The following is a 13,753-nucleotide window of genomic DNA, read 5'->3' as shown; positions in this document are numbered from 1 at the left end:
AACAAGTTTGTCTTTTAGATTAATCTCTTCTAGGAGATTAATATTCCATATCTATGCTGAATGTGCCATGAAGCCAATAGAAAAGGATCAATTGTTCTGCTTGGGCTTGCAGTGGGCTACTTTATTACATCTCTAACCATCAAGTTAACACTGATGTCTCAGTCATTTATGATCAAGAACTTTAGGGCAAGGCATGTAGTTGCTCTGAAGCAATGGAAAAACTGTGAATTTACACTCCAAACACCATTAACAATTTTTGTAAAATTGATGTTTTATGTAAACAGGCATTTGTATAAAATAATCCACAAATATTTTTCCCCAATTGGTTGAATTTGATGGATTTCAAGAATGAAAGAATGAGATTATAGCGATAGGCCAGAAATGAGCAAGAAGAAAGAAGGAACCAATAACAAATTCAGAGGTTTAGAACATTTGTGTTGTGTGGTACTGATAAGCCTATAAGTTATCATATATGAAAATATGAAATGAACCACAATTAACCCATTCCTGATTTTAAAGGAACTGGACTACAATCTGTGCAAGCTCACATCATCATTTGAGAAGGCAACAGCAGAAAAAGTCAGATGCCAAGAAGAAGTTGGCCAAACCAATAACACTATAGAGCTAGCCAACAGACTTGTTAAAGGACTTCAGGCAAGTCAATATTACATTCATTCTCGTGTGTGTGGGGGGGTGGGGTGGGTGGGTATGGGTGGGTGGGTGTGTGGGGGTGTGGAATACGCATTGGAATCCACCTTGCTTATTCATGCTTATCTGTTTAGCTTCTAAAGGTGTAGTGGTGTTCCTATTGATAGTTTCCTAAGACTTTCTAAGCATTTTGAAATGGGTTAAATATAATGATAGCATCCACTATATGTCATTTTATGTGCTTTATTCACCTAAGGATAGCATTATTCTCCACACAGTCACTTAGGAACATATATCTAAACCAATCTTCAAAGTTCTGATGCATCTGCAGGACAAAATCTTATTCGGTGCTAGTCTATTAATTTGATCAGCTTCATTACTTTTAATGCTGTGGTTTGAAAACCTAGCAGTCATCAGGTATAATTATTTTGGAGTGGCTGTTGGTTCTACCATTTCAAAGTAACTTGCCATCAATGCTGGGAAATTCTGTTGTCCATTTGCAGTTTAAAAATGTGCAAGACTAAACAAAGTTCTTTAGAACCAAGCCTTACCCAATATTTGATGACTTTTACCTTACAGTCAATATCAGCAATCAGTGCAGTCTGAAATACAGAAGAGCAAATCAACTCCATGGCCTTGATTATATGTGGAGAATATTTCCATTTCACATGCATATCTCTATAGAAGATTAGGAGCCTTTTTCTACGCCAAAAGATATTTAGTCATATTCACAGTAACTGTTTTGCTATGCAAAGGTTGGGGTTAGATATACGCCACAGTAAAGCATATATAGGTGATTCCAAATTTTTGATTCATTTATAATTAACTATGTTTGCCTACTTGCCAAATCAGTTTTTCAATTAGCTATAATACTTGGAAGTTCCTATCTCCGTTCTGCTTGCTTACATTAAAAAGATAAGAAAAATCATCCAGGATTTGAATGGAAAATTATATGTATTTTTCCATAGGCACCTCTGAATTAATTGGTAGTGGATGCTCTCCAGATGAAATAAACATATTCACGCTGTTCTATGCAATATGTAATGCATATGGGACAGTCTGAAGACTTTGTATTGCTTTTTTTAAAATGTAGGTTGAATTCAAACTCTTACTTATTCACCAGATCTGTATATAGATCTGAACACTTTCTGACAGCATAGTCAGTCTCCAGGTAATATACATCGAGGCTAAACAAATGTCAGTTCAGAACTATTCACACACAATATACTTAACCTTTGGATTTTCATAAAAGCTATTAATTTTTTACTAAGAACCGAATGCATATCTAACCAAAATATTGATATGATATTTAGTGTTTCAATTACTTCTGTTGTAGAAAAGCAATGTTATATCAAATAGATGATTATTTAATACCCAATTTCTAGGCAACAGACCACACAATGCATATTAAATAAATACAAATCCATTAAAAATGAAGCTTTCTATTTTGTATATAATATATATTCAGAATATGATGAAAATTGAAAAGTGGTTTGTGGTTGAGCATGACAATTGGTCCATGTATTTCTCTGGAGTCCAGTTAGTGGTTATAATTTATTATATATTGATTCAGAGTGAATGAATAATAATGCTGCATGCAATGATACAATACTAGTGAAAGATGGGTGTGTAATTGATATAGCTTTTGTTTACAATGGTAAGAAAGTAATCTTTACAAAAGCTCTATGGTATTTTGTAAAAAATTAATTAATATTGAAAATCATACGGCAAGTTAAAGCAAACTTAGCTAGAAAAGCCAATGTGAGTTTAAATTAAAAATAACACTACATTTGTGATGACCTGTTAATTACAGATCATATCCTCTAGATAATATATTTAAATGACAAAATTGTAAAATTTATCAGTAGCGTATAGCCTGTGTTTGAAAGGTTCTAGCCAAATAAAAGCTAGTTTCATGCGTTTCATTAGGTCTTGCAAAGGTATCTTACATGCTACTTTTTCTGAGCCTCCCCTTTTTATTTCATTTGATAAAAACATTTATTACACAATAATGGGGTTTGTTTTTTCCTGTAGAGTACTGTTCAGTAAGCAAAGAAAAAGAGAAATTAATTGAGAGGACCAACTTCTTTCCTTGGAGAATTTTTTTTTACTTAAACAGGAGATAGTTAACTTCTAACAAGCATCAAGACTGATGATTTTGTCTATATAGAATTGACCTGGAAGCTCAACCATTCAGCCTAATAAATCAGGCAATTTATATTTAATCATTAACTAACTCCCGAGCTGAACAGCTGTTCAAAATTAGAAATGGGTCACCCCGGCCAGGATGATATTACAGGCAATCTATAATGCATTATAATAAAATTATAGTGATTTTTAACTGTCTGGAAATTTATTACACTGCATGTTCCAATTCTTAAACTCTTGTTAGCCAATGTCACTTGTGATTTATGATACTGGAATAGAACTGTAAAATTACTGAAGATTTTAATAGACAATCATTCTATGTTTAGTAAATCTTCAAATTTCAAAGCTAGTTTGAGAATGAGGTGGGGGGCACTTTATTGTGTATGTATTACCAGCCAATGACAACCAGGGGAGAGATGGATAAATCAAGAGTTCCTTACAAAATAATGAGTTTGTTGCTTGATTTGTTTCAGTTGATGATTTAAAGAAGAAACTGTTGTGCTCTGCAGAGAATAAGAATGCTTCAAAATTAAAATTTCAAAAAGTAATCTTTTTTAACTTTTGCTTATTCCTAGTACACAACTGTTCTACTTAATTAGTTGCTGAATTTTAGCAATTTCTTCAGAAAAACATTGAATAAATAGTTGCTATATCATTCGATTGAAAACTGTTATCAGTTTCTGCATTCAAATTCCCAATCATTGCTGGTCTTGAAAATATCTTTGTCTTTTAGCCTATCTGTCTCACAGTGCAAAAACAAAATTAAGAAATTGTGATCATGCTTTTTTATTTACATTTCCCCCCAAGAAACTTAAGGCATGCCTGTTGAAGAAGTTTAAGGCATGTGTGCTATGCTCTTCACTGTAAAAGTAGGCTGAGAAGAATTAGCTAGGAATATGACTTTTTCTGATCTATCATATGGACCACAACTTCAGATTAATAACTTTAGGACAGATTAACTATTCTATCAAATATATCGTTATGAAAGCAATGAAGTAATATCTGAGGTAAGGTAAAGGTAAAGGTTCCCCCACACATGTGTGCTAGTCATTTCCAACTCTAGGGGCCGGTGCTCATCTCCATTTCAAAGCCGAAGAGCCAGCGCTTGCCCGAGGACGTCTCCGTGGTCATGTGGCTGGCATGACTAGACACCAAAGGCGCACAGAATGCTGTTACCTTCCCACCGTAGTGGTCCCTATTTTTCTACTTGCATGTTTACATGCTTTCGAACTGCTAGGTTGGCAGAAGCTGGGAGCAGATATAATTCAGATAAACTTTTATTGTTGTACCTTTTGCTGTTATACCATGTGATTATTTATAGCAGGACCTTTTCTCTCTAATGTTAACATTTATCACCATTGAAATGAAGAAATTCCTGCTTACTGGCTGCTGTTGTTCAGAAATCAGTCTTTCCCATCTTTAAAATATCATAAGTATCTAGTACAGAACTCATAGAAAATAAGATGAAAAATGATCGGCATTCTTCACCCGGAACTTCCTCTCAGTAGAAGAAACAGCTATCACCTAACTGGAGCCAATAGTTCTCATTTGGGGATGCTACAGGCTGTTTTCTTGGGGTGAGGGGGAATGGATGAGATATGCACCTCATTTGTATATTCCCACATAGAAGGTGAACCTCTCCTACTGTTTGTCTTTCAGTCTGAAAATATTCGTTGGAGCCACTCAATTAAATCGTTTGAAGAACAAGAAATAACCGCATGTGGTGACATTTTGTTAACAGCTGCTTTTGTTTCTTATATTGGTCCCTTTACTAAACTTTATCGTCAAGAGCTAGTAGAACATATGTGGCTTCCATTTCTGAAATTGCAAAAAGTAAGTCTTTCCATTTTTTCTGCTTCCATATCTTGCTGGCATGTTTTTTAATGAAAATATATACAAATAATACATGGATATATTACTGCCAGCTGTTTTATTTCTGATACTCTGGTTCATGTTTTCTTGTGGCTTTAGTAAACATTATGCAACAGATTGTGAAAAATTTGAGAAAGAAACAGCAAGATCTTTAAAGATAAACAACAGATGGAAGAGCTTGTTAGTTTATCAAGTAAACAGAAGTTAAATCTGTGTGCAGAAAGCTCAGGAAGAAAAGTTTCAAAACTTGAAATAAACTCCATATTAACAAATTTACTCATAAATTAGGACTGAAACTTCCTACTATAGATTGCAGGATTCTGTCTCTTGTATCTAATTTTCACATTAAAATTCTTTACTGAAATCTTTGTGATTCTTGCTTCCTTGATTATGGTTTATTGTACAAGGTTTGACATTATAGAAAAATATTTTTTATTCAAGATTCCTATTCCAACAAGTACAGAGTTAGATCTGGTTGCCATGTTGACTGATGATGCAATGATAGCAACATGGAATAATGAAGGATTACCCAGTGATAAGATGTCAATAGAAAATGCTGCTATTTTAACAAACTGTGAACGCTGGCCACTTCTCATAGATCCTCAACTACAAGCAATTAAATGGATAAAGAATAAATATGGAACTGATCTTAAAATCATGACTCTAGGAGAGAAGGGGTAAGTACAGATTGTAGAACAGCATGACATATTTCCTGCCCACCCAAAGTCATTTACCACATGTAAAATAAAGTGCATGTTGGGTGGGTGTTTCAGAGAGATTAATCTGAATTTATCAAATATGCCAATATTTTAATTATTTTCCATTGTGTCTGGTGTTATACTGTTTTACTGGATATCTAACTTGAGCATGATTTTTTTCTGTGTTGGAAGTAAAATCTGGTCCAGTTCTTATTTCAAGCCAGGAGAAAGACACAGGAGAAATAAATTGGAGGCAGGCTGCAGTTGGAAAGGATATCTCTGTTTATTTGGTAGCCAGAAACAACAGTGACAGCAGCATGTTTCTGGGGTGGCTGAAAAATTGGGGTTGAGAGTAGAGGCAGGTTTATACAATTTGGGGGGGGCTTTATGATTGAGATGTCTGTTCTTGTGCAAAAATATGTCCTTTAATATTTTAATGGCTGTTGCCAGATTCATATGGGATCATGTAGGAGTCATGACTGTCTCTAAAGGCAAAAGGGAAAATGCAAATCCTCTGAGATAATTTTATGAATAGAGTGGCCTGGCTTTATGAATGGATGCAAAATATCCATTCATAAAGCCTAGCATCTTCAGGCTTCTGCTTGAGACTGTTTTCCTATAACAGAAAGACTGGGGCTGCTTTCTGCCTTTCTTAAGAAGATTTTTCTCCTCTTCTCCTTCTATTCTGCCTCTTTTAATATCAACAACTGAATAAGAAATTTTCTAAATTTGCTATAGGGATTTTCTTTAACTAAACTTTGCAGTTGTTGAAAGTGCCCCGGGTATGTTTCATATAAAAGTGTATGGTCTGATTGTTTTCAATGTTATGTTCAGCTTGAGGAGCAAAATATAGAAAATTAAGCCAGATAATTTGACTTCCTAACAAACGTGACAGGTGAGACCATGGGAAATGAAAGCATTGTGCAATTACTTCCACTTGTACTGATAATGGACATACAGAGTGGAAAAATTATCTATTATTGGGTAACAAATTGCTCAATTTATTTCATCTTGAATCACTCAAAATATCTGGTGGGAAGGAGATTAGCAATGCTTGAATTTTTGCTAGCGCTGTTTTTAGAAGTCCTATGGAGAGAATAAATAAATACATTCAGTTAACGCTTTTCATAGACCGTCTTGGACAAATTCCTGTTTTATTATTTTATTTAAGATTTTTGAAAACTATTGAAAGAACTTTGGCTTGTGGAGATGTTGTCCTGATTGAAAACCTGGGTGAGAAAATAGACCCTGTGCTCGATCCTTTGCTTGGAAGAAACACCATTAAAAAGGGAAAGTAAGTACTTTTTGAAGAACAGAAAAGTAAAGAAGTGGTAATTGTGATTGTCTTTTTTCAAAAAGTACTGTTTTAAGAACAATGTTATTTTTTTCTCATTACATTTTATTTTACATTCTAAGTTAAGGTGTCATTATAAGATATTTATATTAAAGAAAGTATATGGTTAAACAAAAACGTTGAAAAATATCTAGGTATAGTGCAGGAAGAGGAGGCAATTGTGCTATGAAAAAAGTGAGAAATTAGGGTTTATCTATAACAGGGGTGTCAAACTCAATTTCATTGAGGGCCGCATCAGCATTGCGGTTGCCCTCAGGGGGCCGGGTGGGTATGGCCAGGGTGGGCGTGGCCTACTGGGTGGGCGTGGCTAGAGTGCATATGGCCTACTGGGTGGGCGTGGCCAGCTCTACATCGTTCGCATCAAGGGTGCCTATGGGGGCCTGGGCAGAAGTGGAACAGATCTGAGGGTCTCTGGCAGAAGGAGGGTCTCTGGGCCAGGGCCAAGGCAGTGGGGGCCGTTCCCTCACTGTTTCCAGGATGGCTTCGCGGGCCGCATGAAACCACTTCGTGGGCCGGATCTGGCCCCCAGGCCTTGTGTTTGACATGTCTGATCTATAAGGCAGACCTGGACATTTTATGGCCCCAAACCATATGGCTGTCTCTGGCTGGTCCATGTGAGGTCTATTAGAAATTAGAAATCAAATGTAAATAAGTATACACCATACATGGAATACAAGTGTATTGCTCTTTTTTAAAAAAAAGGTGACTGCTATTTTTTTCAATTTACATATGTGCACATGTGCCTATGAACCTTCACAGTAAAGTGTTAGAGAATAGGTGTCTACAAGAGATGCTGACCTAGCTGTTAGCCCTCAAAAATGTCAGCTCACATTTAAAAAAAAAGATTGATACAGAATGTAGAGTTTTTCAAGAAATGGATTTACTAAGTTTTTATCTACTGAACTCAGAGTTATATATTTAGTTTATGGAATATAGATTACCATGTAAGGATTACAATTTGAATTGCCACCATGTGATTAAACATGCAGGGAAATGATACAGAGTGGGCATGGGCATCTGATGCTTGCTAGCTAAGCTGCAAAACTAATAAGTACTTTTTACCAAGCTTTGTGCATCCAGAGATGGAGCAGTCAAGACCAGTCGTGTGATATCTTGCAAAATTTTAAAAAAAACAATAAGCCATTTTCTGATGGAGAGTTTTTCAAAGAGAATTTGATGGACTCTGAAGTGCTAATATGCCTTGAGAAAAAAAAGTGGCATTTGAGACAAATCATAATGAGAAAGATTGAAGTCATCACAGGAAATCTGGGATCTCAGCTGCAAAACAAGCAGACAATTTTTATTCTTTCTCCGTGGCTTTGGATGAGAACTGCAATGTTTGTGACACAGCCAGTTACTCATCTTTGTACGTGGGATAATGAAGAACTTTAAGATTATAGAGGAATCTTAAATGCCATCAATGAAAAGGATGATAACAGGAAGTGATTTGTTCACAGAAGTAAATGCATAGTTGGACAAGCTGGGACTGAAATGGGACAAACTGACAGTGTTTACTATGGATGATGGTCCAAATCTGAGGAGGAAAAATGTCAGACTTTTGAAGCAGATGTAGAATACAATGACTGAAATGAACCCTGAACAGAAATCATTATTTTTATATTGTATTATACATCAAGAGATGTTGTGTAAGTCAGTGCTAAAAATTAACCATGTTATTGATGTTGCAACTAAAATAGTTAACTTTATCAGGGCAAGAACATAGAATCAGAGACAGTTTTTTGCACTTAAGGAGCATGAGACTGGCTCAGCCTTGGCAAAATGCTTAAAAGATTACAGGATACAAGAGTAGAGATTCAAAAGTTCTGTGAGAAGAAAGGGAAGAAAAGGAATGATATCTCAAAGCTCTTAGATGCAAACTGGATGGCAGATTTTGGATTTCTTGTTGATGGGACTGCACTAATTAAGGAACTAAATACCAAACTGCAATGCAAGGGTTTTGTTTTTTTTTGTACATGAAATGTACAGCTTGGTGAAGGCTTCCATGAGAAAGTTGTAGTTTCTTTCAAATCAAGTGGAGGACAGCGTTCCCACCCATTTACTAATGCTAAAGGAAACCATACTATCAGCTGATCACTTCTGCAGGTTCTCATCCATGTGAGATGCATTGCATGATGAGTTTTCAAGGCAATTTCAAGACTTCGAAACAGTTGAGAATGAAATGCACATGATTTTTTTTTCTCCCTTTACCTGCAGTGTGGATAACACTCCCATTGATGTTCAGCTAGAACTCATTGACCAGCAGTCTGATACACTATTGGCAAGAATACTTTAAGTCAGTATCACTGCTGGATTTTTACTCTCCTCTAGAGAGGAGAACTTTCCACACACGAAACATGCTCAGAAGATATTACTTCCTTTTGGATCCACTTCCATAGGTGAACAAACATTCTCAGTGGTGAAGTTCAACAAATCCAGTTTCAGATCCTCTATTACTAATGATCACCTATTAACTCCCCTTTGTATATTCAACTCAGACATTCAACCAAACTTGTTCAAGCCCAAGACAGACTGGATTTTTCTCACTGAATAAAAAAAAGAACTGAAAAACATGCATGCATGCGCAAAAGCACTTATTGCTTTTTGTGTGGTTAATTAATTGCTGATCTTTAACATATTGCAAAACATACACATTTTCTATCATTGTTTTTCTGAAAGTTAAAAGTATATTAAATTAAAATGAAATAGTGATATAATGATTGGTGTTCTTTACTATTTTTTACTGCTATATTTGATCTACTCCACATTTTCATAGCCTTACCAAATATGCATTCTTATGAGTAGCCATTAATCAAAGCAATATCATTTACTGGTTTAAGAATCAGTTAATCTTACCAAGGATTAAAAATTCTTCCAGCATCTTCAGATGCTGAAACATGGAGTTCTTTGCCCATAAGACATAATCAGTGTCATCGAGATATCACCCAGGCCATCATCTAGCATGGTACTATTGCTGTTATCAACTTCAAATAATAAATTATAGTGCAATACTACTATATTGAATAATCCTAGGATGCATTTATTAAATGAATTATGCTCATAGCCAATGTTAAATTAGGGTTTTCTAAGTGTATTGACTGCACCTTGATAGCTTAATGGTGCAGTAGTGAGCATAACTTTTAGAGATGTGTATTATGATACAATTAAATTAAGCCATTTATTATTTATTCCAAAGAGCTCAAAACTTTCTTCAATATATCTCACTGAGATCATTAAGACTCATGAGTAGTGATATAAACTTAGTAAACTTAATAACTGAGCGGGATTTTTTACTGTACTCGTTCATCTCTGACTCTTCAGTTGGGAAAATAAACCCTTTTCAAAGAAAATAGAAGTAAAAGTTGCAGTTTCCAACAACATAGCATAAATGCATGCAAAGCATATGCATGTCCATTAAGTTGCATATTCAAAGATTGGGTGACATTAAAGCTACCAGATTTATTATATGTGTTTTTCTGAAGTAGGATTAATTCTTTAAGGTTTATGTGATATACTCTCAGTTTGGTTGTGATAGATAGATACACACCTATATTTTATACAGGTATAAAAAGTGATAAATTGTCATACCAAAAAGGTATTAAATTCTTCAAAATACATCTGAGAATTTGTATGAAAAGCTCAAACATATACGGAGCAAATATAATTATATTTATGGTGCAATCCAAGCCCATGATGTACAAGAAATATAATTTATTGTCATTTCATGCAAAGCTTAAGTGTAGATAAGATAATAATTATTTAGTGGAACACTAGTTGACAATAAATGATTAATGTTGCAAATAGAAATAGTATCTGTATGTGCGTGGAATGTCTTTTGCAATCTGGCACAAAAAAGCTATATTTCAATAATCTAAAGCAAGTATCACAATGAATGCAAACATATCTTAAGTGCTGTTTTGCTGCAACAAAGCTCATTCTGTCTGTGGAACCAAACATTCTTCTGAAACTCCTTTCATCTGTTCTTTTCAATCTAGTCCACAACTAGTTCACCAGTTTTTGTATTCACCCTAAGTTCTGCGGCTACAGAGAGCAAAAACATGTAAACCATATTTACAGCATTTTCAGCAGGTTGTATTTTTTGTTTATTTCAGTAATTTTGTTAGTATTTCTTCTACTCACACTCACACTCTCCAATCCTCTTGTAATAAAGAAAGATGCTTATGATAGATTTGATGCAGATCAACAGTTTGAAGTTCATTAATAATTGGAATGTTGCAGAGTATGAAGTAATGAATACTAATTACTCCTTTCATGTCTGACAGCACCCTATGGACCAATACATCAGCTCAGACTTTAATTTGGTTCTAGTAATGGTTTTATCAATAGTACATTAATCCTATGTTTGAAAAGATATACAGATGAACCTGACCTACTACAGCTACTGCTGTCATAAAAGGGCCACATACTGACAACAACTAGGTAATTACAAATAATTAGATCTACTGAGCTTCAGACAATCCTAATTTTAAATAAAATATATCTTGTGATATCAATCGACAGAAAGTATTACTGGAAAGATTTATCAGCGTATGCGCCTTCCAAAGCAAATTTACTGGCTTTTCTTATTAGCAAACCTCATGATCTGTGAAGCAACATTTTAAAATTATATCCTGCCTTTAGTTTTTGGAAGTTGTTGTCAACATAAAAAAACTATGAAGGAAGATCCTGAAATACCAGATTACAATGTTTTCAGCATCCAGATTGGCATTAGTACTAATTAAAGTCTGAAAACACAGAAGCCTCTCCAAGCACCTTAACTCAAAGGTGGAAAACTGTTATGTTTATGTACGGATAATATGCATCCTTCGGCATATTGGTTTTGTGGCCAGGTTGCTACTGCTGTGCTGTTGTGGATCATCAGAAGGAAAGAGAAAAAGTGGGGAGGAGAAGCTCAGATGTGACTTTGGAATGCAGTTGTGCTCTTATGAGGGTAGATGAACACTCTTGAATTCCAGCCAGGGCTATTGTGGGAGGATGGAGCCTAGCATACAGTATAAATCTTGGGATTTAAAGCCTGGAGAAGGGGTGCACCACCTCAGTTTTGGAGGTTCATGCTCCAATATGAACTGCAAAAGAAATGAGAAAGAGGGAAAGATACAGACATTGCTACGTTTGAGTCTGTACACTTTGAAGCATCAAGGCAGAAAATGCTTTTGGAAAAACTGTTCAGGAAGTGGTGGCTGGAGAGAGACAGCATGAGCATGTGTAGTTGCCACTTTCTTGTTCCAGAGGGGGAGAAGAGGATAAAAATGTCAGCTGGAGCCTTTCCTCCAGAAAAGAAGTAAAAATCCAGATAGATATGCATCACCCCAAAATTAAGGCAGATGGAGACAGAGCGAACAAGATCAATCAATCTTGATTTCTTGTTTGATCAATCAGATCAGTTGTTTTGGATCAGTTGTTTCATCAAAACAAATCAATTGTTTGATCAATCAAACACAATCAAGCTCAATCAAGAGGGAACAAAATCAATCAAGGAGAGAAGCAACCTAGAATTAAGGAGAAACTCCCTAACGGTGAGAACAATTAATCAGTGGAACAGCTTGCCTTCAGAAGTTTCAGGTGCTTCATCATTGGAGACTTTTAAGAAGAGACTGGACAACCACTTGTCTGAAATGGTACAAGATCTCTTTTTGAGCAAGAGGTTGGACTAGAAACCTCCAAGGTCCCTTCCAGCTCTATTCTGTATGGTGTATTAAGATGTCTGCAAACTCCAGACTAGAAGTGACTAGACAGAAGACCCAGTTAGATGCATCACACAAAAAAGAGCCTTGGTGGAGCAGTGGGCTAATGCCTCCTTAAGTAACACCAGCTGCCTGGAATTAGTGCAGGTTCACATCCCACCAGGCTCAAGGTTGACTCAGCCTTCCATCCTTCCGAGGTAGGTAAAATGAGGACCCAGATCGTTGGGGGCAATTAAGCTGACTTTGTAATAATGCCGCTTGGGGTGTGTGTGTGAAAGCCCTAATAAGCAGGCGTATACATAGAATGAAGGCTACTGCTAAGCTTGTAAGCTGCCCTGAGTCTTTGGAGAAGGGCGGGATATAAATGGAATTTAAAAAAAAATCTATGCAGAAGAACAGAAGATAAGGTCTGAAAAAGCAGGATGAAAGCTTTAAGCAAGCCCAAAGTGACTCAGTCAATTCCCTCCCTATCTCTCTTTCATAGTGAAACATGAGAGGGATGGAAGAAGAGAAAGGGGAAAATTGGTAACTAAGCAACAGAGCTGGTGATTGCCAGCAAATAGCCCTGGGAGACAGGTAGACAAAGTTAGACTAAGAAAGTTTGGACAATGCTATAAATAGTGTGTGGGGGGGGGGGTTCACTATTCCTCTAAATCGGCTTATGTGCAATCAAAGAACTAAGGGGGCTCTGTTGCCTCTGTGAAGCAATTGTCATCCTTAAATACACTAGTATAACTCTAAAAGAACCTCAGTCATGCTGTGGCAACACTAAGTTGCCAGATAGAAAAATGCATTCTCACTGCTTTATCTTTATATTTGTTGAAGCTTTACTGACAAATACATTAGGAGTCTTTTTTAACCATCATGTAAGTCCTCCAGATCTCAAATATGTTGTCATATGATGGAGCCAACCAGAATACATTATATTATGATTTATATAAAACATAGAGCCAGTCCTGCTTATCTCTTTACAACATGTCTATAAACTATAAAGTGCCGAATCCACTTTTAGGAACATTAAGCCAATTCCATTTGCAGTATATACAAATAATTCTTGCTTGAATGTTGAAAGTAAGTTTCAACCTTCTACATACTGTATGCTTTGGTGAAACAAATCCAGGGCTTTTTTTTTTCTCATAGAACGCTCAGAACGGAGTTCCGGCACCTTTTTTGGATGGAACCTTGTAGGGTAGGCAAGGTGGGTTGTATGACATGTGTGAGTTCCGGCACCTTTTTCTTTTACAAAAAAAGCACTGAACAAATCATTACATACAGTGATCAGGAGAATTCTTCAAACCAAATTGGTTTGCTGATTGCCATACCAAAGTGCA

The 13,753-nt window shown here is 35.9% G+C and overlaps 1 protein-coding gene across 1 annotated transcript in view; it reads left to right on the top strand.

Moving 5' to 3' along the window:
• Positions 1-13,753, top strand: part of DNAH11 (dynein axonemal heavy chain 11) — a gene marked incomplete at its 3' end in the record, with an annotated part of 227,874 nt that overhangs the window by 173,944 nt on the left and 40,177 nt on the right. Inside the window, 4 exon segments of the mRNA XM_081342997.1 lie at positions 520-654; positions 4,456-4,629; positions 5,110-5,345; positions 6,538-6,660. Coding sequence (XP_081199123.1) covers positions 520-654; positions 4,456-4,629; positions 5,110-5,345; positions 6,538-6,660 — 668 coding nt within the window.

Source organism: Vipera berus (assembly GCF_964194415.1).
Source record: "Vipera berus genome assembly, chromosome: Z".
NCBI lineage: Eukaryota > Metazoa > Chordata > Lepidosauria > Squamata > Viperidae > Vipera > Vipera berus.
The sequence above is the reverse complement of the archived record's forward strand: the minus strand, read 5'-3'. Positions and strand labels throughout refer to the sequence as shown.